This window comes from Megalobrama amblycephala, linkage group LG3 (assembly GCF_018812025.1).
Source record: "Megalobrama amblycephala isolate DHTTF-2021 linkage group LG3, ASM1881202v1, whole genome shotgun sequence".
Classification (NCBI taxonomy): domain Eukaryota; kingdom Metazoa; phylum Chordata; class Actinopteri; order Cypriniformes; family Xenocyprididae; genus Megalobrama; species Megalobrama amblycephala.
Window position 1 is genome coordinate 18864336 of NC_063046.1, and position 27730 is coordinate 18892065.

The 27730-nt window shown below is 38.7% G+C and overlaps 1 protein-coding gene across 2 annotated transcripts; it reads right to left on the reverse strand.

Annotated features, from left to right (window-relative positions):
• Positions 1-1285: 1285 nt before the first annotated feature.
• gas2b (growth arrest-specific 2b) lies at positions 1286-25888 on the reverse strand. 2 transcript variants are annotated; one of them, XM_048184430.1, is made up of 8 exons: positions 25712-25888; positions 19375-19540; positions 16258-16367; positions 15140-15281; positions 11063-11126; positions 10560-10968; positions 10341-10448; positions 1286-1831 (listed from the first exon to the last, which is right to left on the reverse strand). In XM_048184430.1, the coding sequence occupies exons 2-8, from the start codon at positions 19517-19519 to the stop codon at positions 1622-1624; spliced, it is 1188 nt and encodes a 395-aa protein (XP_048040387.1). In that variant the 5' UTR covers positions 19520-19540; positions 25712-25888; the 3' UTR covers positions 1286-1621. The 2 variants fall into 2 exon arrangements, with proteins under 2 accessions (XP_048040387.1, XP_048040388.1); XM_048184431.1 differs by having other exon boundaries at positions 19375-19537; positions 25712-25739.
• Between the last annotated feature and the right edge of the window lie 1842 nt (positions 25889-27730).

The window sequence follows — 27730 nt, forward strand, 5'->3', positions numbered from 1 at the left end:
TTGTTAACTAACATTAACAAAGATTTATAAATACTGTTACAAATGTATTGCTCATTAGTTAATATACTAATGTTAACTAATGGGGCTTTATTGTAAAGTGTTACCATACATTATATACTGCATAGTTATATGTTTAGTCCTCTAGACAATTTTCTACACAAGAAGGTAATGCTGCAGTAATGCTATAGTACTGAAATACAGCTCAAAACTTGATATAGGGCACCACCTAGAGGTTCTTTGTGGAACAAGTTCATTTTAAACCCTGACTCAAAAGACATTACAGAAGTGTCTTTGTAAACTCTTTGTAAAGAATACAGCATAACATCCATAAATCAGATCAAAATAAAAAGTTACAATATTGGCTTCCCAGTAAATGATTTAATATTAGAGATTCTGCCCTTTATGCTTTTAAAATTGTGAACATCATAAAAAAGTCTTAAAAATTCTTAATATCTGTGAACAAAATGAACAAATGGGTCAATATTTTTTTGCGTCAGGTCAGATTTTACATTGGACATCAAATGATGACCCAGCACAGTATCAAAATTGTGTATCATACAAAAGTATACAGAATGTTTTAAAAACTCTGAAATTCATATATATAATCAACTGTAGATTCATCAATAAGCAACATTAGGATACCTTGGGCTTAATACAAAAGCAATTTTATAAATGCATAAACATCAGCATAAGTGTGATTTACACCTTAAGTGTTCAATAGTAAATGTCACTTTTAAATTTAAATGGTTTTATAATCTAGGATGGTTTTATGAATATTCTTTTTGCCAGTGAACCCATATTTAAAGTAGTCTTTGTTACATTTTCTTTTAAAGGTGCCATCAAACGTTTTTTACAAGATGTAATATAAGTCTAAGGTGTCCCCTGAATGTGTCTGTGAAGTTTCAGCTCAAAATACCCCATAGATTTTTTTAAATAATTTTTTTAACTGCCTATTTTGGGGCATCATTAACTATGCACTGATTCATGCTGCTGGCCCTTTAATTGCTCTCTGTTATTATCGCTCCATCTGCCATTTTTTGCTATTGTCCTTGCTTGCTTACCTAGTCTGATGATTCAGCTGTGACAGATCAAGACGATAATACTGGCTGCCCTTGTCTAATGCCTTTTATAATGTTGGAAATGTGGGCTGGCATATGCAAATATTGGGGGCGTACACCCCGACTGTTACGTAACAGTCGGTGTTATGTTGAGATTCGCCTGTTCTTCGGAGGTCTTTTAAACAAATGAGATTTATATAAGGAGGAAACAATGGAGTTTGAGACTCACTGTATGTCATTTCCATGTACTGAACTCTTGTTATTTAACTATGCCGAGGTAAATTCAATTTTCAATTCGATGGCACCTTTAACATGTATAGTTTTGTTGTCTTTTTTTTATTTTTTTCAAAAGCATTTTCATCCTCTTAAGCTGTCTGCAACCCTATCAGAATATACCTGTGACACATTTGTGAGTCATGATGACCCAAAAAGTTTCAGGACCACTGCCCTAAAGAAAGATGAATTACAAAATTCAAAGACCAAGCCACCTGGGCTGCTTCCCTCCTAGAAAAACTAAATCAGCCTGCTGTTGATTTAACAGAGCTAGCAGTTACTGAGTCACATCACTTCTTAAAGCGGGAGTGAGTACCCATGACCATATAACTGTCCCTGGACAGCTCTCTCTTGACTGGGGACCTGCCATTAGGCTTGCAGGCTTTGGTTCCAGGCCGGGCGATCATGGTCATCCTGCACGGGTCATGCTTTAATAAGTAAGTAGCAAAGGTCTCCCATCCACCACCAACACGCACCATGGCATGTTTATCATTCAACATCTGTAAAAGTGAGAAAGCATGAGATAGAGAATACACAAGAAATTCTTGATTAAATATTTGTTCAACAAAAGAAATTTCACAGATGTTAAAGGGTATTTCTTCTACTTCAACTATTTTTTGAAAATAAAATCTCTTAAAACTCTTATCTAACAATGTCCTAAAGAGTAGATATACAGTTTTTCCAACACATCTCAAATCATGTGTTTTGTTTAGCATTACTACCATGGAATTTTGTTTTTGTTTTTTTTTAAATAAAATGTTTCTATTGTCATTCTAAGTTTATTGCTAGCATTTATCTTAAAAATGATTCGCAATGACACATGCTCCAATGATGCCACAGCTGTGGGATGGTAATATTTTATGAAGCCTATTGAATTTATACAAATCATTCCACAAAACAACTACTGAAATGGTTTCTGATGTGTTTAGATTATCTTTTTAAACATGACTATGAAAATTCAGCATAAAATATATTTTTTTATATTATGTAATATTTCATATTTTATGATGAATTTTTATAGTTTAAAGCTGCAGTCCGTAACTTTTTTTTGGTTAAAAATTATCCAAAATCTATTTTTGAGCAAGTACATAACCAGCCAGAGTTCAAAACTCTCATTATCTTAGCTTGATTCACAACGGTAAGCTTGTAATAATGTTTTATAATAAGAGCGACATGGTGGATTTCCGTCATGTCTGTAAACAGAAAGGAAGGTCCGAAAACCAGTCAGTATCTGGTGTGACCACCATTTGCCTCACGCAGTGCAACACATCTCCTTCGCATAGAGTTGATCAGGTTGTTGATTGTGGCCTGTGGAATGTTGGTCCACTCCTCTTCAATGGCTGTGCGAAGTTGCTGGATATTGGCAGGAACTGGAACACGCTGTCGTATACGTCAATCCAGAGTATCCCAAACATGCTCAATGGGTGACATGTCCGGTGAGTATGCTGACAATGCAAGAACTGGGATGTTTTCAGCTTCCAGGAATTGCGTACAGATCCTTGCAACATGGGGCCGTGCATTATCATGCTGCAACATGAGGTGATGGTCGTGGATGAATGGCACAACAATGGGCCTCAGGATCTCATCACGGTATCTCTGTGCATTCAAAATGCCATCAATAAAATGCACCTGTGTTCATTGTCCATAACATACGCCTACCCATACCATAACCCCAACGCCACCACGGGCCACTCGATCCACAACGTTGACATCAGCAAGCCGCTCACCCACACGATGCCATACACGCTGTCTGCCATCTGCCCTGTACAGTAAAAATTGGGATTTATCCGTGAAGAGAACACCTCGCCATCGAATGTGAGCATTTGCCCACTCAAGTCGGTTACGACGACGAACTGCAGTCAGGTCGAGACCCCGATGAGGATGACGAGCATACAAGTGAGCTTCCCTGAGACGGTTTCTGACAGTTTGTGCAGAAATTCTTTGGTTATGCAAACCGATTGTTGCAGCAGCTGTCCGGGTGGCTGGTCTCAAACAATCTTGGAGGTGAAGATGCTGGACGTGGAGGTCCTGGGCTGGTGTGGTTACACGTGGTCTGCGGTTGTGAGGCCGGTTGGATGTACTGCCAAATTCTCTGAAACACCTTTGGAGATGGCTTATGGTAGAGAAATGAACATTCAATTCACGGGCAACAGCTCTGGTGGACATTCCTGCAGTCAGCATGCCAGTTGCACGCTCCCTCAAAACTTGCGACATCTGTGGCATTGTGCTGTGTGATAAAACTGCACATTTTAGAGTGGCCTTTTATTGTGGCCAGCCTAAGGCACACCTGTGCAATAATCATGCTGTCTAATCAGCATCTTGATATTCCACACCTGTGAGGTGGATGGATTATCTCGGCAAAGGAGAAGTGCTCACTAACACAGATTTAGACAGATTTGTGAACAATATTTGAGAGAAATAGGCCTTTTGTGTTCATAGAAAAAGTCTTAGATCTTTGAGTTCAGCTCATGAAAAATGGGGGCAAAAACAAAAGTGTTGCGTTTATAATTTTGTTTAGTGTATATAGGCTATATATACCATATCTCACAGAAGTGAGTACACCCCTCACATTTTTGTAAATATTTTATTATATCTTTTCATGTGACAACACTGAAGAAATTACACTTTGCTACAATGTAAAGTAGTGATTGTACAGCTTGAATAACAGTGTAAATTTGCTGTCCTCTCAAAATAACTCAACACACAGCCATTAATGTCTAAACTGCTGGCCACAAAAGTGAGTACACCCCTAAGAGTCCTCTTCCACTCCACCATGACGACATCACAGAGCTGGCAGATGTTAGACACCTTGCACTCCTCCACCTTCCGTTTGAGGATGCCCCACAGATTCTCAATAGGGTTTAGGTACCCTCAGCTTCTTTAGCAAGGCAGTGGTCATCTTGGAGGTGTGTTTGGGGTCGTTATCATGTTGGAATACTGTCCTGCGGCCCAGTCTCGGAAGAGAGGGGATCATGCTCTGCTCATTCATGGTTTCCTTAATGAACTGTAGCTCCCCAGTGCTGGCAGCATTCATGCAGCCCCAGACCATGACACTCCCACCACCATGCTTGACTGTAGGCAAGACACACTTGTCTTTGTACTCCTCACCTGGTTGCCGCCACACACGCTTGACACCATCTGAACCAAATAAGTTTATCTTGGTCTCATCAGACCACAGGACATGGTTCCAGTAATCCATGTCCTTAGTCTGCTTGTCTTCAGCAAACTGTTTGCAGGCTTTCTTGTGCATCATCTTTAGAAGAGGCTTCCTTCTGGTATGACAGCCATTCAGACCAATTTGATGCAGTGTGTGGCGTATGGTCTGAGCACTGACAGGCTGACCCCCCACCACTTCAACCTCTGCAGCAATGCTGGCAGCACTTATACGTCTATTTCCCAAACACAACCTGTGGATATGACGCTGAGCATGTGCACTCAACTTCTTTGGTCGACTGTGGCAAGGCCTGTTCTGGAACCTGGAACCTGTCCTGTTAAACCGCTGTATGGTCTTGGCCACCGTGCTGCAGCTCAGTTTCAGGGTCTTGACAATCTTCTTATAGCCTACACCATCTTTATGTAGAGCAACGATTCTTTTTTCAGATCCTCAGAGAGTTCTTTGCCATGAGGTGCCATGTTGAACTTCCAGTGACCAATATGAGAGAGTGAGAGTGATAACACCAAATTTAACACATCTGCTCCCCATTCACACCTGAGACCTTGTAACACTAATGAGTCACATGACACAGAGGAGAGAAAATGGCTATTTGGGCCCAATTTGGACATTTTCACTTAGGGGTGTACTCACTTCTGTGGCCAGTGGTTTAGACATTAATGGCTGTGTGTTGAGTTATTTTGAGGGGACAGCAAATTTACACTGTTATACAAGCTGTACACTCACTACTTTACATTGTAGCAAAGTGTCATTTCTTCAGTGTTGTCACATGAAAAGATATAATAAAATATTTACAAAAATGTGACGGGTGTACTCACGTCTGTGAGATACTGTATATATATATATATATATATATATATATATATATATATATACATTTAAAAAAAATTATATATATATATATATAATTTTTTTTTTTTTTTTTAAATGATCTCCCCAATACCTCCTCCTCCTTCATAAAATATTCAAAGTGTAGGCTACATCTAATATGCAACAGATCCGATGAAAGGCAAATGATCAAGTCAGAAAGGCTGCGAGAGTGAGTCAGTGTGTGTGTGTGTGTGTGTGTGTGTGTGTGTGTGTGTGTGTGTGTGTGTGTGTGTGTGTGTGTGTGTGTGTGTGTGAGTGAGGGGGGGCTGTGCTGTTAAAATCTCATTAAGCCTAATGAAACACCACCTCACGGCACCAGCTGAGCACCAGCGCAGGACAAATCCACACACACGGGCTTTTCAGACATACACCTATGGCGCGTGGCATGAAGCTCACTCGCTGCCACGGCAACCGCTTCAGAGCATGAACAAGACACACGAAATAGAAATGCACCGAAACTGAGAACGAGAGCACAGGAAGGGTCACGTCTCCTGAGAAATGTGTCTCTGTCCCCTGAGGCACCGACAGTCATCTATTTCTTCCTCCCCTCCACCTTATCAGTCTTGACCCCCTCATTAGAAAGCTGTTAAGCTGCTGGTAATACAACCAGATTTATGTGTTTTGCACCTCCCACCCCTCCAAACCCTTTTAGCTTGATGCATCCTAATAGAGGGATACAGCCTATTCATGCGTGCGCACGTTTGCCAAGCAGGGTAATTCTAATTACCATGCGGTTTGATCAGTCTCAGCTGTTTCCAAGCAGATTAAAATGTCAGGGCTGACAGAAGAGGTGAGGGCGAGCGAGAATTAACAAATACACAGAAAGCCGCGAGGGAGGGGGAGTCTGTTTAAGAAAAGCCCGCGTCAGTCAAACCTTTAGCGCTTCTGACCTGTACGTAAATAAAAACAGTGCAGGATGTTAGTCCGTTCTGAAAAACCTGTGTAGTCAAAATCCAACATCGTACCACATTATTCCCATTTACAACACTCTTTAGTCTTTTATCTCATTCTCTATTATATAATGTCAACGAAATTGATTTTAGTCTTTTTGTTCGTCTTTTTCCTCCACTGAAAATTTAATGGGAAAGGGACGAGAGCGAGCGTGCTGTTGTTAACACACTAACCACTAGATGGCAGATTGTAGCTTTTATTTCCTTGTTTGAACAGGACCTGACTGAGTACACGTATTCTTGAAGTCTAGATAGAGTTCAAATAACTAGTATACAGGTGCTGGTCATATAATTAGAATATCATCAAAAAGTTGATTTATTTCACTAATTCCATTCAAAAAGTGAAACTTGTATATTATATTCATTCATTACGCACAGACTGATATATTTCAAATGTTTATTTCTTTTAATTTTGATGATTATAACTGACAACTAAGGAAAATCCCAAATTCAGTATCTCAGAAAATTAGAATATTATTTAAGACCAATACAAAGAAAGGATTTTTAGAAATCTTGGCCAACTGAAAAGTATGAACATGAAAAGTATGAGCATGTACAGCACTCAATACTTAGTTGGGGCTCCTTTTGCTTGAATTACTGCAGCAATGCGGCGTGGCATGGAGTCAATCAGTCTGTGGCACTGCTCAGGTGTTATGAGAGCCCAGGTTCCTCTGATAGTGGCCTTCAGCTCTTCTGCATTGTTGGGTCTGGCATATCGCATCTTCCTCTTCACAATACCCCATAGATTTTCTATGGGGTTAAGGTCAGGCGAGTTTGCTGGCCAATTAAGAACAGGGATACAATGGTCCTTAAACCAGGTACTGGTAGCTTTGGCACTGTGTGCAGGTGCCAAGTCCTGTTGGAAAATGAAATCTGCATCTCCATAAAGTTGGTCAGCAGCAGGAAGCATGAAGTGCTCTAAAACTTCCTGGTATACGGCTGCGTTGACCTTGGACCTCAGAAAACACAGTGGACCAACACCAGCAGATGACATGGCACCCCAAACCATCACTGACTGTGGAAACTTTACACTGGACCTCAAGCAACGTGGATTATGTGCCTCTCCTCTCTTCCTCCAGACTCTGGGACCCTGATTTCCAAAGAAAATGCAAAATTTTCTTTCATCAGAGAACATAACTTTGGACCACTCAGCAGCAGTCCAGTCCTTTTTGTCTTTATCCCAGGCGAGACGCTTCTGACGCTGTCTGTTGTTCAAGAGTGGCTTGACACAAGGAATGCGACAGCTGAAACCCATGTCTTGCATACGTCTGTGCGTAGTGGTTCTTGAAGCACTGACTCCAGCTGCAGTCCACTCTTTGTGAATCTCCCCCACATTTTTGAATGGGTTTTGTTTTACAATCCTCTCCATGGTGCAGTTATCCCTATTGCTTGTACACTTTTTTTCTACCACATCTTTTCCTTCCCTTCGCCTCTCTATTAATGTGCTTTGACACAGAGCTCTATGAACAGCCAGCCTCTTTTGCAATGACCTTTTGTGTCTTGCCCTCCTTGTGCAAGGTGTCAATGGTCATCTTTTGGACAACTGTCAAGTCAGCAGTCTTCCCCATGATTGTGTAGCCTACAGAACTAGACTGAGAGACCATTTAAAGGCCTTTGCAGGTGTTTTGAGTCAATTAGCTGATTAGAGTGTGGCACCAGGTGTCTTCAATATTGAACCTTTTCACAATATTCTAATTTTCTGAGATAGTGAATTTGGGATTTTCCTTAGTTTTCAGTTATAATCATCAAAATTAAAAGAAATAAACATTTGAAATATATCAGTCTGTGTGTAATGAATGAATATAATATACAAGTTTCACTTTTTGAATGGAATTAGTGAAATAAATCAACTTTTTGATGATATTCTAATTATATGACCAGCACCTGTATGTTCTAAAAAGGGGCTGGATATTATACACACCTTTATATTAGTGAAATACAGCATGTATGGTAGAGGAAATGGCTGAGATGGCAAACAGTAGTAACCCACCTTAAAAAAGATTAGCTGTAATGTATACACACAGGAAAAGCTCTTTAAAGCACATTAAGCTGCTATAGAGACAAAAACAACACTACCAGGCCCTGGTTTGTTTTACTGTCTGCCTCCATTTTCAACGCACCTGGATGAGATCCATATCTGACCCTTAATCTGCCTTTTGTGTAACAAGAATGAATAATGAATATGTCCTTAATTACTGAACAGACCAAGAAGCAAGATAAACTTAGTGGAACCTATCAAAAATACACAATGTATAAAAAGTGCTAAAGGTGGTGAAGCTTGTGTTAGCCATATTCATTTATAAATGGGGTGTCCATGAAAGGAGAGTTTTATCAGATAAAGGTAAACAGCTTTCAACAGTCTTTGTTAAAATGGCATTATGCTTTCCAGTCAGCTCTAAAGAGAGAAGTATTCATGGACCCATTAACATCCCTGTTAATGACAGACATGACATGAATCGTATTTCTTAGTGATTCACTGATTCTTCACCCCTTCCGCTACACAGCTCAGCCATTGTGATGATCTATGGATCTTCCTTCTCTTTCATTTTAGCCCAGGATGTCACAACAAAAGTTTAAAAAAAAAAAAAAAAAAAAAAAAAAAAGTCCCACTCCCTTCCACTGAAAAGAATGGTGAGAAATGATATTAAAAGCTCCCCTTCTCTTTCTCTTTGAGTGCTACAGTAAGCCTCACTCTCTAATTGGATCTCTGACAGAAAGCAGCTGCTTTTCTTCCTCTGCCACACATTCTGTTGCCCTGAAGGATTTGTCTGATTGAAAAATCATAAAAGGGAGTGGTGGAGCCAACAAAAGCTCCACAATCACACTACTAATCACTAGATCAGTAACCTACATATAGATGAATTATACTTTTGCAATAAAAAAGTGCAGATCTAGCTGCTGATGTTGGTTATTGCTGCTGCTGCAAAACAAGTACAGGACTTGCTACTGCCAATACATAAACAACACACTGCTGTGAGCAAGTAAAACATGCTGCTGCTTTACAAAAGCATACATGAATTACTCATAGCAGATATATACAGGTGGAGCTGGGGAAGGTGGAGGGTTTCTGAAAGCGTGCTGCAACATCTACAGCAAAAGCTGACCAAGTACTTGAAGGTTGAGCAGCGACTGATTGGCTACTGATACAGCAGGAAGGAACCAATCAATTGTGCTCTATAGAGAATGATGTGATTGCAAGCAGATTGAGTTAAGGGCCTATTAGCCTGCACTATCTAGAGTTTCATGACAGAACTTTGTATTGCTAGATAAATATCAAAAGCAAAGAAAGTTCTCATTAACATTAACAAACAGCTAGATGTATTGATGGCTATTGTGACAGTGAACACAAATAGTATGTGTTACATACAGTAAGTGTAAACTGATATGTTTAATTAAGCATGTAATGAGTTTGTACAGGTCCCAAATGAGACACAGTGACAATTCTGTTAAGAGTTCAACTATTCCCTGTAGGGTTTAGATGCATTTTCTCTTTTAAAGACTAAAAAAAAAAGTGATAAAATAGCATACATGACCATTTTGGCACTTTGAGTTTTAATATAATCTAAATTCTGTGTATTTTCAGTATGACTGAGTGTTTTATTTTTGTTTCTTATGAAGTATTTGTGTTATTTTCTGGTATATGTGACTCGACTTTCCAGCCCTAATCCTAGACATTTGTTAGTCTGAACCTCCTTTTTCTCTATTCAAAGGTGTGAACCTTTTCTTCATGTTGCCAGGCAACACCAGCTCCCATGCGACTTTGCCTTGACTGAGTACTGTTCTCTCAGGTTCAAAACTAATATTTGTGCTTCTAAAGATACAGTGAAAGCACAGCAGAGCTTGTTGACATATCGATGCTTATAACAAACAATGAGACATGAGTTTTCATATCGCTTCATATCCTTCCACAGAAGTCAATGGAAACCAGACAAACTGCAATAATAAATATTGAATAACATTTTCAATCAGCTAAATGGAGTAAAAAATGCAGTCTGTGGTGGAAAGAGCAGTACATACCCTGACATAGAGAACTTTGTCTCCGACACGATAATGGCCTTTTGGCTGCTTCTCAATGCAGAATTTGACTGGACATTTGCATGGTGGATCCTCTGATATTTGCCTTACCTGAAAAAAAGCAACAAAGAAAACATGCTTTTGATAATGAGCATAAAATCATGCACCAGTACGGTCAAGGATTGGGAAACCACATACAGTATATGACCTGAAAGTACTCACAATCTCATCCAGCAGGTTCCCACGGCTCTTTTTCCCATTAGTCTTTCCAAAGCTGTTTGTCGGAGAGGGTGGCATTGATTTGACGGGTGTCCTGATGGGTGATGGTGGAGTTGGTGAAGTTTGCTGAGGTTCTGACGGGGTGTTTGAGTCAGAGGAGATGGACGTGGACTCTGGGGGAGGGGTAGGGGTCAGTGGAGTAGAGGGATAGGGGTCTGGAGGAGGGGATGGAGGAGAGATGGGTGAGGGGGTTGAGATTACAGGGGGCTCTGGATCAGGAGGGAAAAAAACAGGTGGGGTGGAGGGAGATGGCAGCGGTGAGGCAAAGAACATGGATGGTGACAGAGACGCATTTTCCTCTTTCTCAATCTCTCTCTCAAGCTTGACCAGCGCAGGGGGCTCAATGCCATACCTGAGGGAGAACATTTCTTCAACTCTGACTGAGAGATGAAAATACGATAATGACATGTGATAGTAAATGACTGTAATGGATCAAAGGACCTCACCTTGAAGCAATTCTCCCAAGTTGCATGAGACACAAGCATACATCCCTAGGATGCTTCTGAAGAACTGGTGAAACACATACATTGTCATACATGCACAAAAACAAAATCCTCAGAGACCTATGATGTCAGCATGTTTAAAACAAACATATACTGTACCCTGGACGTAACAATGGACAAGACCGAGCTTTGATGGTCTCATACAAAGATTCCCAAAGCAAAAAGACATTTGATATGTCTATTCAGCTAAATAACATTATACCCTCTCAAATAACATTATCATAACCCCGCAAAGAGAATGACGGTGACTGAAAGAAGCCTCAGTTTGTATCTAGAATCTCACTGAGAACATTTTTTTTTTTTTTGAGTAACAAAAAGATATCTTACTCAGTTTTTATTTAAAAATATCCACCCTAAAAACAAGATACATTTATTTGAGTATCACATTTCATAAAATCTAAAATAATAACAAATAATGAGGTTTATGTTTAAAGCAAGAACAAATATTTTCCAATTATATAAGAAAAATCATAAAATTATTTTAATATTTTTTAAAAATTATTTTATTATTTCTTATTTTGTTGTAAATTATTATTTCTTACCCCCTTCTCTTCATCTCACTAATTTTGAGTTTGATTTCTCTGAAAAAAGATTTAAAGGGATAGTTCACACAAAAATGAAAATTGTGTCATCATTTACACATCTTCGTAAAGGAAGGAACACACCAAGCCGACGCAGACGAACTAGTGGTGACGAAAGCAGACTGTGGGGTTAGTTCACATCGGCATCGTCTGGGTCCAAAGTTGCCCTGACACACCAAACCGACGCTCGACAGCTGACGGCCAAGTAGCACGTCCGTTCTGCGCCTGCGTAAGATGAAATGCCTTTCCGTACCAGCAGGTGGCAGTAGCTGAACAGCCAATCAGAATGATCAGATGGCCTGACGAGCTCTGATTCAACATGTCGAATCGGCCGAAAAAAAGCAGAGGAGGAAAAACTTCAGCCGACAGTGCGGAACACACTGAGAAAACTTAGTCAGTCGATGAACAAAAGCTGCCCTAAGGCCAACTGTTGGCTTGGTGTGTTCCTGCCTTAAGACTTTCGTTCATATCAGAAGAAAAACTAAGAGATTTTCAATGAAATCTGAGAGATTTCTGTCTCTCCGTTGACAGTCCATGCAACTACCAACTTCAAAAAGTTAGTAAAGAGATCTTAAAAATGAGTCCATATGAGTTGAGCGGTTTAGTGTGGATCTTCTGTAGAGACTCAATCACTTTAGATGATGAACAGATTTAATTTAGCCTTTTATTCACATAAACATTCATCAACTCACACATCAGTTATGGTAAACGGAAGCTCAAGCATGTTCGCTTGACGTGCAAGAACCAATGAGCTTCATTCTCGCGTGTCAAGCAGTTCGGTTGAGCTTCTGTTTATGTTCGCTGATGTGAATAAAAGCCTAAATTCAGTCTGTTCATCATATAAAGTGATCGAGTTTCTTCAGAAAAATTAGTCTATTTTGTTTTAAAGGATTAGTTAACTTTTAAATAAACTTTTCTTGATAATTTACTCACCTCCATGTCATCCAAGATGTCCATGTTTTTCTTTCTTCAGTCGAAAAGAAATTAAAGTTTTTGATGAAAACATTCCAGGATTTTTCTCCTTATAGTAGACTTGAATGGGCACCAAACGATTGAGGGTCAAAATTAGTTTCACTGCAGCTTCAAATTGTTCAAAACGATCCCAGATGAGAGATAAGGGTCTTATCTAGTGAAACCATTGCTCATTTTCTGAAAAAAAATGAAAATTATATAAGTTTTAACCACAAATGCTCATCTTGAACTAGCTCTCTTCTTCTTCTTCTTCTTCTCTATTTGAATTCCGGCAGTGTAGACACTGCTAAGTGTATTACTGCCCTCCACAGGCCAAAGTTTGAACTAATTTTTATATGCAATATGCTAGTTCAATAGTATATAACAATTAGTTCAAACTTTGACCTGTGGAGGGCAGTAATACACTTAGCAGTGTCTACACTGCTGGAATTCAAATAGAGAAGAAGAAGAAGAGAGCTAGTTCAAGATGAGCATTTAAGGTTAAAACTTAAATAATTTTAAATTCTTTTCAGAAAATGAGTGATGGTTTCACTAGATAAGACCCTTATTTCTCATCTGGGATCGTGTTGAACAATTTGAAGCTGCAGTGAAACTAATTTTGACCTTCAACTGTTTGGTGCCCATTCAAGTCTACTATAAGGAGAATAATCCTGGAATGTTTTCATCAAAAAATTTAATTTCTTTTCGACTGAAGAAAGAAAGACATGGACATCTTGGATGACATGGGGGTGAGTAAATTATCAGGAAAGGTTTATTTAAAAGTGGACTAATCCTTTAAGGATGCTTAGATATTTTTACTGGAAAACAGTAAAAAGGCTATGGCCTGTCTTAATGAGACAATAGCCAAAATAAGAGCATTTTCATCCTCTAACTAAGTCATTAAAGATGTTTGCATGAGCTTCCCAACCCATTTTTGAGCCTTTGCAATGCAGACACAAAACAAACTTTGTAGTGTTTGCGCTGACATTAGTGATATATTTGTTGTGCAGTGGAAAAGTGGAAAAAAAATAGACGCTAATTTTGTTGGAAAAGGGTGTTGAAACTTGTATCAACAAGAACAAAAACTGAAATCTGTCTCCTTTACATTCTGACAAGGTGTGAATCCTTATGAAAACAAAGAAACAACAGCTAAATCCAAAATAGCCTCATTTTGAAAGCTATGATAAATGTTGGCTTGATTTAAAGTCCTAATAATTTTGGGTATCAATGTACACTGATTTGAGGTTTAAAATAAACAGAATTTTATCTTTCTCAATTTGGAAAATGTACATTAATTTATGTCATAGAGTTAAATGCATTTAAACTGACAGGCATGTGCACATACAAACGTTAGATCAACACACTGGCTCTGTCACTGCAAATGTCCCTCAGGTTTTAAGACTATGGTATTTTAGCCCTCTCTTCATGTAATATGACCTATAAACCTGTAAAATTACCAGAACTAAAAGACTGAGAAAAGGGTTTTGTTGCTTTTATAGCAGTTATTGAACACTAGCTCACACTGCATTATTTTATCTATCCTCTCAAAACCTTTCAATGTGCACTCTTTTTCATTTTCACTATTATTGTATTGTATTCTCTATCTTTGACCCTATGTTTTCATTCCCCATTTTACCCCGACCTACTGTCCTTTCATTTCTATTTCCTTCTCTTTCTCTCCATTATTCATCACACAGTGATGGACAGCAGGGGCCAAGGGTGTGACGCAGTGAACAGTAGAGTGACACAGATATTGATACTGCTTGCTATTCAGCAGTTCTTTAGGGCCACAGCCCCACAGGACAACAGCCTGCATAGACACAGACACAGAGGAAGTAAGGCTCATTCTAACCAGACATCTCACTTAAAAGGTTAGTTCACCCAAAATTAAAAAAAAAAAAAAAAAAAAAAAAACTGCCTTATAGCATGCTTGAGCTTCCATTTACCATAACTGATGTGTGCATTGATGAATTTTTATATGTGAATAAAAGCTTAAATCAAATCTGTTCATCATAAAAGGGATCATGTCTCTTCACAAAATTTGGACTAAACTACTCAATTCATAAATGGATTCAACTTTTTGAAGCGTTAAAGTGGTAGTTGTGTGGACTGCCAATGAAGGGACAAAATGTTCTCTGATTTTATTACAATATCTTAATTTGTGTTCTGAAGATGAACGAAAGTCTTACGGGTTTGGAAAGACATTAGGGTAGTAATTAATGACAGAATTTTCATTTTTGGGTGAACTAACCCTTTAATGATATTATGAGTGTAAAAGTGGGCAAGGAAAACACAGATCTTTCTGTGCTGAAAATGTGTCCATGGTCAGATTTCTCAGGATTTTTGGTGAATCATCTCAGACGTACAAGCACATACCACTTGTACAGTTTAATCACAAAGATAGTATATTCACAAGCTAATATCTTAAACATAAACAAACAAAAGAACTTGATATGATAAGAGAAAACTGGTGCTTTGGAATACTCACCAAGATCTTCAGACTCAAACAGATGTGATGGCTCTATGCCAATTTTACGGCACCAGTACAGAAAGTTAGCAGCGTTGTCCCTAGCAAAGAATGATCCAGAGGCTGCATCAGGCCGCCAGCGAATCACACGCCGAATAAAGGGCTATAAACACAGAAGAAACCAACTGAAATGTAACTCTGGTTAGCTTATTATGTGCTCATTTGAATATTTACAGTATAAAAATAGCTCAAAAGATAATAGTCCCTCTATTAGGCGACACTATTGTCAAATAACATACATTGTTCATGTGTCCTAAAATTTGCATTCTCATGCCAATGCTAGTAATTTTAGGGCACATCTTGAAGGGATAGTTCACCCAGAAATGAAAATTCTGTTATCATTTACTCACCCTCATGTCGTTCCAAATCCGTAAGACTTCGGAATCTTCGGAACACAAATGAAGATCTTTTTGATGAAATCTGAGAGCGTTCTGTCCCTCCATAGATAGCTACACAACAACCACTTTGACTCTTCAAAAAGTTCATAAAGAGATTGTAAAACGAATCCATATGAATTGAGTGGTTTAGTCCAAATTTAACTTTCAAATTTAACAGTCAACTTTATATGATGAACAAACAGATTTAATTTAATCTTTTGTTGACATATAAACATTCATCAACTCACACATCAGTTGTAGTAAACAGAAGCTCAAGCATGTTTGCTTGACAGTACAAGAACCAATGAGATTTGTTCCCATGTGCTATGCAGCACGTTTGAGCTTCTGGAAGAGGTTTGATCTCACGCGTCAAGCAGGTTCAGTTGAGCTTCTGTTCATGTTTGCTGATCGATGTTTATGTGAATAAAAGCCTATATTCAATCTGTTCATCATATAAAGCGATCGAGTCTCTTCAGAATATTTTTTGAAGCATCAAAATGGTAGTTGCATAGCTGTAAATAGAGGAAAAGAAAGCTTTCGGATTTCATCAAAAAGATCTTCATTTGTGTTCTGAAGATGAAACTAAAGTCTTACAGGTTTGGAACGACATTAGGGTGAGTAATTAATGACAGAATTTTCATTTTTGGGTGAACTAACCCTTCAATAATAAGCTTAGGATCAAACTACCCATAATATGAGCACCTTGCCATTGCTTGACAGAATCATTTTCTCCTGTAGCGTTTCTGCAAGCTGACACAGGACAACACCAGTGTCTAGTCTGTCCATGAAGTTATCCACTGTTATATCCAAACCTGTAAAAGAAGCATTCAGAGAGACAAATGAACATTAAAGGTGCCCTAGAATTAAAAATTGAATTTTCCTCGGCATAGTTAAATAACAAGAGTTCAGTACATGGAAATGACATACAGTGAGTCTCAAACTCCATTATTTCCTCCTTCTTATATAAATCTCATTTGTTTAAAAGACCTCCGAAAAACAGGCGAATCTCAACATAACACCGACTGTTACGTAACAGTCGGGGTGTACGCCCCCAATATTTGCATATGCCAGCCCATGTTCAATGCATTACACAAGGGCAGCCAGTATTAACGTCTGGATGTGCACAGCTGAATCGTCAGACTAGATAAGCAAGCAAGGACAATAGCGAAAAATGGCAGATGGAGCAATAATAACTGACATGATCCATGATATCATGATATTTTTAGTGATATTTGTAAATTGTCTTTCTAAATGTTTCGTTAGCATGTTGCTAATGTACTGTTAAATGTGGTTAAAGTTACCATCGTTACTTACTGTACTCACGGAGACAAGAGCTGTCGCTATTTTCATTTTTAAACACTTGCAGTCTGTATAATTCATAAACACAACTTCATTCTTTATAAATCTCTCCAACAGTGTAGCATTAGCCATTAGCCACAGAGCATAGCCTCAAACTCTTTCAGAATCAAATGTAAACATCCAAATAAACACTGTACTTACGCGATTAGACATGCTGCATGACGAACACTTTGTAAAGATCCATTTTGAGGGTTATATTAGCTGTGTAAACTTTGTTTATGCTGTTCAAGGCAAGCGCGAGCACCGTGGGTGGGGAGCGTGAGCATTTAAAGGGCCAGCAGCCCTGAATCGGTGCATAGTTAATGATGCCCCAAAATAGGCAGTTAAAAAAATTAATTTAAAAAAATCTATGGGGTATTTTGAGCTGAAACTTCACAGACACATTCAGGGGACACCTTAGACTTATATTACATCTTGTAAAAAAACGTTCGATGGCACCTTTAAGAGAGAGAGATAAAGATGATCAATAGGCTTATAGTACTAAAGAGTGAGGTTATAAAGGCACTGATTAAATTGTAGTGGATGAACTGGTAGCTGTAAAAAGCATAGTGACACTTAGGCATCCACACAGTACAGTTACAAGTTTTACCTTCCTTACATATCATCTCCTCCATCTTTTATTTATCAGTTTTCAGTAGCTATAGGCAACTTGAAGATGCCCAAAAAATCCTCTAAGTACACTCGCTCTGAGATTCTCACGGCTGTGCAGACACATTCCTGAGGCCTGGGTGTTAAGTACATACAGATTCAGACACAGCAGTGGTACCGGAGCTTAACCATCACGGTGAAGGGGGAGTGGGGGGCCTGGGGAGGGGGAATACAGGAGGTGACGGTGGAGGGAAACCACAACAAAAACAGAAATCCTGCAGAATATGACTGGGGATGATCATTAGCTCAGAGCGAGAGAAAAGTGTGTAGGAAAACAAAGAGATCTCCTGCTGTCCGTCAACCACAGAGCCATAATGCTGCCCTGAGCTCAACAGCAACAGGAAGAGTTGAGGAAGAGAAGTGTGTGTTAATCAGAGAAATCCCTCATCAGCTTCTTCAGTGGAAACAACAACAACTCTGATGTTGTCTCCATTCTAATCTCATTTCTCAGGTTGTTGTGTCTTTACTGTATATTTAAGTACTGCCAGCCTGTTGGCTTAAGGGTTTGTGTTTTTTGATCTCTTTACATGTTGTGTTTTGTTTTTATCAAGCTCTTTAGCCCACAGTTGTCTTAAGAGGTTCTGACAACAAAGGTCAAGACACGCAGGGACCTGTACAAGACGCACATATCCTGGTCTGTTTAAGAAAGGCAATTCCTCTTTTAAGGTCCCATCAGGGCATGTCCCATTGATCCAAGATGCAGAGGAATTTAAGGTATTCTATTTAAAGTCTGTAAACACCATGATATTGCTGATGTGATGGGCAGACACAGAATAATCCATATCTGTTAGCTTGTGCAGGATTTAATCAAGATTTTATCCAATTGTGTAAATAAGGTTTTATATTGACGCCAAGCAATGGGAATGTGAAAAAGAGTAACCTTGAGTCCTTGTTAGTCAGAAGATTTAACAGAAAACCAACTTAAATTACTGACACTGCAGTAAAGCTGAAATGCAAAACATACTGAAAATTGAAGCACAGGAAGCACAAGGCACCATCTTCTCCTGGAGTCGTGACTGATAATAAAATAAGTGGGCCAATTGGTGTCAAGAGATGGCTATAATTTTTAAAATCACAACTTTCCTTGACACACTTGAGCTCTAGTTTCCATGTGTTGAACTGCCAAAGGCAATTTATAGTTGTAGTTAAAGACTCAATGTTGCCCTAAAGATTAATCCCAGACAGTTTATTTTTTGAGAAATATCCCAATATTTTTTTTTTCTCCATACACTGGAAGTCTATGGTGACCAAATAGGTTTGGTTACAAGCATTTGTGATGATGAACATTTGAAGTTATCATCACAGGAAGCATCAGTGAATTGTATATATTGATTTCTTGTTTATTTTGTGTAATGAATAACAAAAACATTATCCTTATTCAGTTGACGCAGTAAACACAGTGAAGGCTTCTGTTTAGGAGACTGACACGGAACAGAAGAAATTGTTGAATAAAGTCGTTATTTTTGTTCTGTGTTTGCGCACAAAAAGTATTCTCGACACTTCATAAAATTAAGGTTGAACCATTGTAGTCACATGGACTATTTTAATGATGTCTTTACTACCTTTCTGGGCCTTGAAAGTGGTAATTGCGTTGATGTCTATGGGGGATCAGAAAGCTCTCGGATTTCATTAAAAATATCTTAATTTGTGTTCCGAAGATGAATGAAGGTCTTACGGGTTTGGAATGACATGAGGGTGAGTAATTAATGACAGAATTTACATTTTTGGGTGAACTAATCCTTTAAAGTTCAACATTTCAAAAATCAGTAATCACTAATGCTTATTCAAATATGAATAGTTTGATTTCCTTACCAAGGATTCCATTTAGCCAGATGGCCAGATCTTCTTTCATGGGCAGGAGACTGGACTCATGCCTACAAGCCAGCCACTCGTTGTACTGGTGCAGGCAGGAGAGGTCAGGTCCTGGTTCCCGCCTAGGACTGAAGGCACCATTCATACTGGCTCAAGTAGTGGACTGCTGGATAGAGAAGGAAAGAGAGGAACTTTATTGAGTTGACTTTTTCTTGTTTTTTGGCCTGTCACTTTTAATCAATTTAATGCATCCTTGATGAATTAATGTATTAATTAAAAAAAAAAAATCTTACTGAGCCCCCAAAAATATTGAATCTAGTGTATGATTTAAAATAAATCAGAGCAATTGGATAAAATCCAGCACCTCTTTAAAAGAAATAATCTAGCATACATACTCTCTGCAGCGATGGTCAGGCTGAATGGTCCTGAATGGTACAATTACAGCACAACATCTGTTCTCTCAATGCTTATATGGGCCACTGTCTGAATGTACCTCAACCACCACTGGATTTACACTGTACCTAATGATCCACATCTACTACATTCCAACTGTTCTTTAAAACTGACTAAAGCAATAAAAGGGAAATATTAACATTGGTAACAGGCAAAAGGATGAGATAATAAACAGTGATGGGAATTTAGTGTAATACTGTTTCAAAGTCAGCTCACGTCTGACTGCTGCCAGGTATTTCACAGTTTATCATAAGGATATAAAAAATATCCTTAGGTACAGAATTAGAATGAGGGAATTAAGATTTGTCATGCTAGACTGGATGGAGAAAAGGGCAAACACAAACAGACAAATACCAGCCCAGACACACTCTCACTCAGGGGAGGATTTAATGTACAAGTCTTTTTCAATCCTTAGCAACTGAAGAATGCTCTGTCCTGTAATTTCCCCCCTACTCAGGCAACTATTCATCAGAGGGGCCTTTCACATGTAGAAACATGCCCCTGCTTCCCATAACTGCCACAGTCTTGTAAGGCAGAGGAAGGAGAGTAGACACCTGCAGGGCAGATGTGTGCAATTGAAATAGGTGCGGAGAGAAATAGTGGTAAATGTAAGTCCACACCAACCCCCATTTATTTTATTAAAGCTGGATGACATGAAGCTCTCGAGTGAGCTGGTGAAGAAGAGAAGATTAAGACACAAACTCTGACACTATTTAGATGTTGTCCTCCACAGCATAAAGTGAGGGGTGATGAGATGATATGTTAAGAGTTGTTCTATGTGAGCAGCGAGAAATCGGAGGCAAAAAGGAAGCTTTTATAGAAGGTCTATCTCCCAGAAGGTCTATCTCAAGCTCAAAGAAGAAACAAGAAACTATTATCAAGGTTTTTATTGATACAACAGAAGATGGTGAAACCAAGTGGCAACCTCCCCTTGTTTCTCTTGAAGCCAATACGGAAGTGACTAAAACTGCAATTCATTGACTGGCCGCTAGGGACAGGCTCCAAAAGAGAGCAGAATCTCATTGAGCCCCATGTTAAAATGGCAAACTTTACAGCAGGAAAAAAACATGTTTAAGCCTGGTACAAATTGTGGTTTTGGTCTATATAGCTAATTTTGCCCTTCATGACAACTGCGAGGGGGGTGAATTTTTTTATAACTTATCCGTTTAAATTATATTAAGCCTTAAAGTTCTGCATAATTAAGGGCGTGGCCACTTGAGTGACAGGTGGATTGCCTCTGCTGTCACCATTAGCCATTTGTCTGCTGCCGTCAAGTCACCTCAGCTCTACCTACGTCCCGCCTCTTTGCCCATGTTCTGTTATCCAGGAGTGACACGCGATGACACGCGATGACGCACTGCCAAGATGGCAACGGCCGGCTTTAGGTTTCAAAAATTCTCTTCAGAAACCTACGTGTGATGTCATGGACGCTACGTCCATATTTTTTTTACAGTCTATGGGTGAAACACAGAAACAAAATAGATGAGTAAAAAGAGGATGACTAGGACTAAGATGCTTTAATAAAGGCTCGAAAAGGTCAAATCAGTCAAATTCACAAATGAATCACTGGCTGCAAATGTAATCCAGACGTACTAAATCCATCATGTTGCCATTGTCATGTGAACTACCAGCATCAGTTGAATTGCTTCAATGCCATTTACAAATCCTCTCCCGTGGCCTCATGAGATAGTAAAGTGTCTATTGGACACACACTTTAGAATCCCGCCGAAGTAGGTCATCCAGGTACCTTTTTGCCTACTGTTTTATGAATACCGTTAATTCAGACATACACCGCGTTCCAAATTATTATGCAAGTGACATATCAGTAAGATTTCAGTAGAATAAACATTCAGATTTTAGTTTTTCTAAGAAAATGTATGTTTGTTTATTTATCCATGTCTTTTTAGATAACTGGTATCAATCTCAGACAAAATAATTTGCCAGGTCTATGGAAACCCTACTTAGAGGTTGTTCCACATTATTAAGCAAGTCACAGTTCTCATGCAATATGGGGAGGAAGAAAGATCTTTCTGAAGATGAAAAGCATGAAATAGTGCAATGTTGTGCAAAAGGCATGAAAACAACTAATATTTTGTGAAACTGAATGGAGATTATCAAATTATCATAAGATTTCTGAGTGATTTAGAGCACAGCAGAACTCGGTCAGATAAAGGCTTATTAATGAAAGTTCCTGTCAAAAAAATGAATTGTATTAAAAGGGCAGCTATAAAAAAGCCAGTGTTGAGCAGCAAACAGGTATTTGAAGCTGCTGGTGTCTCTGGAGTCTCAAGATGCTCTCCATGCAGGCTGGCAGTTGTGCATAAAAATGCATTTCAGCCATCACTAACCAAACCTCACAAAGAGAAACATTTACAGTGGGTGTACAAATACATTTTCAAACAGTTTTATTGCTGTGGTGTTTTTTTGCAACATGGGATAGTGCATAGTGCATTGTATTTCAGAAGGCACTATCTTCCTTTTTATATCATAGCTGAAAATGGCCAGTTATGAACTTCACATATCTTGCAAAAGTCATTTTAATACCCTCAGAGACCCTAAAGGGAGCTTCCATCTCACTTCCCAATATTCCAGCCCAAATCATCATCACCCGCCAGCTCCTTGCTGACATCGCAGTCTTGTTAGAACGTGGTGGCCACTCACCAACCATCCAGAAATCCATCCGTTTAGACCATCTATTGTAGTACAGCATTAGTCAGTGAATAAAACTATTTAAAAAATGAGTCTTCATGTATTTCTACACCCACTTTTAATGTTTCTCTTTGTGAGGTTTGGTTAGTGGTGTCTAAAATGCATCTTTATGCACAACTGCCAGCCTGCATGGAGAGCTTCTTGAGACTCCAGAGACACCAGGAGCTTCAAATACCTGTTTGCTGCCCTTTTAATACAATTATTTTTTTTGACAGGAACTTTCATTAATAAGCCTTTATCTGACCGAGTTATGCTGTGCTCTAATCACTCACAAATCTTATGATAATTTGATAATCTCCATTCAGTTTTCACAAAATATTAGTTGTTTTCATGCCTTTTGCACAACATTGCACCATTTCATGCTTTTCATCTTCAGAAAGATCTTTCTTCCTTCCCATATTGCATAAGAACTGTGACTTGCTTAATGTGGAACAACCTCTAAGTAGGGTTTCCATAGACCTGGCAAATTATTTTGTCTGAGATTGATACCAGTTATCTAAAAAGACATGGATAAATAAACAAACAAACATTTTCTTAGAAAAACTAAAATCTGAATGTTTATTCTACTGAAATCTTACTGATATGTCACATGCATAATAATTTGGAACGCAGTGTATTCTTTTCACATACTGTTTGGATGATACAGAAAAGCGCAGTGGTAATTGACAGAATGGATGATTAAAGAACAGCAAAAAATGAAGATGGCTTGAACTCCAGGGCCTCGTGTGTGTCAGTGATGAAGGCTGAGCCTCTTTGACCGATGGAGCATGGGAAGCCCACACAACAGGATTACAGCACACAGGTGCCACATTCACACATACACTGTAACCTGACCATACTCAGACAGGAGGAGAGGAAGAGGTCTTCATACAAACCCACAGACAAAAAGAGGCTTGTTCACACATACACACACACCAAGATAAACGTAACGGTAAAACACATACACACATACAGGCTTGCGCTCCAGTTCACCGCTCACAGATAGGTGTGAACATTCATTGATACACACTGACACAAGGCAACACATGAGATACAGAGGATCAACTGCACTCATCCAATGACATTTTCCGTGCAAGCTCCTCATCAAACAGAGAAATCAGTCTAATTTTTACAGGCTGTAATTGTGTCATCTACTCATGTTCTGGTGAATAACTTAATGAATGCTGAAAGCTCTCATCTGGGAATACAAGCTAAAACAGATACAAACTACAATTTTAACTGCCATACCAATCTAAGTGTCAGGTTCAGGGACAGGGTACGTCCAGCACAATAAATCACATTTCTGCTAGCCTGGTAGTCTGGCACTCTCACCTCTGTTAAATTACAGTCATGAGTTACTGTAGAGAAAGGGCTTGACATTTATCATACCTAATACTGACAGACAAAATGTAGAGTACTTGTTCTATCAAGGAATTTGAGTGTAAAGAAAAGATCTCTGCTTCAAAGCATGACAGGACAACACCCACAGCAACTCATTTACTTCTGGAATAAATCCATGTATAAAAACAACACAGACTCTGTGTTTATTTTAATGGCATGTAAAGCTCAGCCTTAGCTGAACAATATCAGAGAGAATGTTAGCACACTCAACAAATTTTTCTACTACAAAGGTCTACATTTCAATGAAACTTGAGAAACCGCCATTAGCAAACTTGTGACATTGCTTATAGTGAGTGGATCACAACCACAAACAGTGTAAGTGAAACCTGCAATTCATTCAGGCCAATGGGGTAAAATGAGTTGGAGTGAAAGATGAGCACCCTCTGTATCTAGCAAACTGTGTACAATTTATGTTAGGTGATTAAATATTTAGGAAGGATTTCTGTGAATGTGAGGGACACGTTAATCGTTTTTTGTGTATTAACTGTTATCTTGTTTCTGAAAATCTGCCAAAATATGTGAATATATTAGATTCATATTTTAAAAAAATCTTGTTTTAAAAAAATAATTTATTATGTAATTATGTTTAGATTTGTCTTAGCCCATATGTGTCACCTTACCCCATGGTAAAGTTCAACATATCCGAACCACAGGGAAAGTTGGGTCATTGCATAGAGGAACAGTTCACCCAAAAAACTGTAAATGTATTCATGAAATCAAAGGTGTGATCATCATCATATTCACCCTTTCATGCCTTTCTTTCTTCCAATTATTTACAACAGATCTCTTCAATATAATGAAGGTAAATGGTGAACATCGCTGCATGTGAAGCTAGATTTTCAAGGAATGACAGCCTAAATTTCAAACTGTTCCTCGCAAAAAGCTATCGTATTACTTAAGAACACTTAGATGATCGTGCAGAATTTATTATAATATAAGAATACAGACATACTTCTAGTATAAGGCAGTATGGACTTCTTTTATGGTGATTTTATGGTCCTTATGGTCACCTTTCACTTGAATAGTATGGTAGAGAGCAGCACAAACATTCTTCAGAACTTGTGGTCCACGGAAGAAAGGAAGTCAAACATGTTTGGAATGATATGTGGGTAACTAAATTATTACATAGCCTACTTTTAATTTTTGGGTGAACTATCTATAGTTAAGCAAATACTGTCTCATCCTTTCCCATTCTTCCCTATAGTTTAAGTCCAGAATACTGAGCACTACTTTGATAATGAAACACTTATTAGGCACCAAAAAGTAATTGGTCAGAGACGACCTGCGTTAAGCTCTTCAACAAAAACCTTCTTATACTCTTAGAAATTATACAGCCTTAATGTACTTTCTATGAGTGCAGAGTTAAAATATTTAAAACAGATGAAAATGTGTCCCTAAAATGTATGGCAATAATTTGTTGAGGTGCATAAAACATTACAATATTCTATTGCTGTGTATTTTTAAATCATACATCAAGTAGGAATTGTCATGAAACTAATACTTAACTTCATGATGAAGAAAATTTCAGCATCAACTCCTTTATTCATTTATTTACAGATCTGTACACAGCCTATCTGACCTCACCAAATGAGCTGTAACGATATTTAAAGCAACTTAAAATATCTAGCCTCAGATCGGGGGAAAGTTTCGCTAGTGAAGTTTTGAGACAGGCCTTGAAATATAAGAAACGATTAATTTGTAAATGAATGGATAATTTTAGTCTAACATATTGAAATTCTGTTTTATGTAGTTATCGCGTTATCTTAAGGCATAAGAAGCATGAACCGGTGCCTACCTCTTTCTGTGTCCTCAGCAGATCAACCAACAATGTCACTGTCAAAACTTTCACTCTCTCTTCAAAACACACTCTCGGTGTCAAGTTGCATTTACACACTGGCAGTATAGTGACGTGTTAACAACACGCCTGTGATCATTCATAATTGTGTAGCCAGAGCTCAGAGCTCCCACAAAACTGTTCTCTTGGGGCAGAAAGGTTTTTTTCTTCTTCTCTGAGACAGAAAATAAAGAGGCTGTATTAATTTGCATTTAGAGTGTCTTTACGCCAACAAATAACGTAAACCTTAGTTTATAGAAAAAGTTTAAGATTGTTTACAAATGTAGTTTATAAAAACCAGCGTTTAGGTAGCCGTTGTATCGTTATCCATTTGAGCATTATCTACATCATATTTTTGTGATTTACAGAATTACAGGATGTATTATCTGGGGAATTTTTGCCTAATTTCCAGTAGAATGATTTTGCATACGGGCTATGATATTTCTGCCCGAGAAGATAAACTTCCTCTATTGTTTGTTTGCCCACGTATGATTTGCATACCCGCGCTGTATGCGTAAACTGGCAGAACGTGCAAACAGCTTGGATCATGTCTTTATCTGTTTGTTTACTAACGGGTTGGTTTTATCTTTTGCCAGTAGAACATTCCAATCCCATTTAATTTCATTCCGAACGAGATACACACTGTGCAAACCATCTAGCCTACTGCTTGTATTGTATCCAAGACCACGAACGAGCCCTCCCTCATTTGCTTCAACCAGCAGATGGCGTTACTACTCGTCTATCATTTTTGCAGGTCTAAACAGATTTTAAATATGTTTAATTTGAAATGTCTCTTGTGGAAATGCTGATATTGCGAAGCCTTCATTTTTAAAGTCACATCAATTCCGAATTAATTTCTGTGTCCGCGTCGGTGTTTTCAAATTAAACCATTGATTTATAATCCATTAGAGAAGGACCCAGGTTTACGCCGTGTTTTAGACCTGAAAGGGCGTCAAAGATGTCTGTTTTCCCGCCCACTCCGTTGTTTATGGCGGGTAATAGATAAATGTGTGTTCTCACTAGTTAGAGAGCCGCAGTTACACGACAGGGATCACTGCGCAGGACCGTGACAGATGGCGGGATTGTGCGTTTCCTGGACAACCAAGGAACGCGTCTGGTGTTTGGATAGACACGCGGGAACCCACCGAACACCAGGCACGTGCCTGTCCAAATTGGTCCCTGGGGTCTGTGGGGCCCGTTCAGCATCAGATGGGCCCATCACTAATTGGAGTTCTTTGTCCCACAGCATTCATCTTTCTGCTCGATATAGATTCATGATGTGTCATGCTCTCAACTATAGGCCTATATCTAAATATGAATAATTCAATAATTCCATAATTCAGTCATTTCCTTTTAACAGCCCGCTTTTGACCATGGAGCAAAAGCTACCTTAAAAACAAGGGTGAAAACAGAATGCAGAGAGGAAAATAATTACACATCATACAGACCTGTCAGTCGCGCAGGTAAGTGCGCCATGTTTTAATTTACTCAAAATGGCACAGATTTAATTATAGTATTGCTTCATTACAGACACAGTGAGTGAGGCAGTCACTGTTCATAAAGTGTCAACTCAACATCCGGGTCAATAGCCTCAGGGTGAGACTGCAGTAATTACTGTACTGCAGCTGTCAGATTGTACACTGCTGCAGAGGACGTGAAGTTAATAGAGTAACTGCTGTAAAATTGACTAAAGTATTTAGTTTACATCATATCTTCAAACCGATTGATTTGGCACTAGTTTTTGTGTCATGAGTTCCCAGTACTTCCTGCTTTGTAATTAAGAGAAAAGAAATAATGCAAGTTTTAAATAAAATATTTTTGTTTGATTTTCCTAAGAACATACTTTGAAATCAAAACAGTGCGTAGGCCTATAAGCAGTTGTGCAGAAGAGTAACCTCACGCGATTTATTCATAAAGTCGTCACTGGGTGGCGCTGCAGTATTCCTGTGGGCTTCAAGATCATTGACGGGCTTGAGCGAG

Excerpts from the sequence above, each read along its gene's own strand:
- gas2b (XM_048184430.1), bottom strand. The coding sequence starts at position 19,519 with ATGAATGGTGCCTTCAGTCCTAGGCGGGAACCAGGACCTGACCTCTCC. Across the intron at positions 10,969-11,062 it reads CTTGGGAGAATTGCTTCAAG|GTATGGCATTGAGCCCCCTG; the intron begins GTGAGGTCCTTT and ends GTTCTCCCTCAG. Across the intron at positions 1,832-10,340 it reads ACAAAGTTCTCTATGTCAGG|ATGTTGAATGATAAACATGC; the intron begins GTATGTACTGCT and ends TCACTTTTACAG.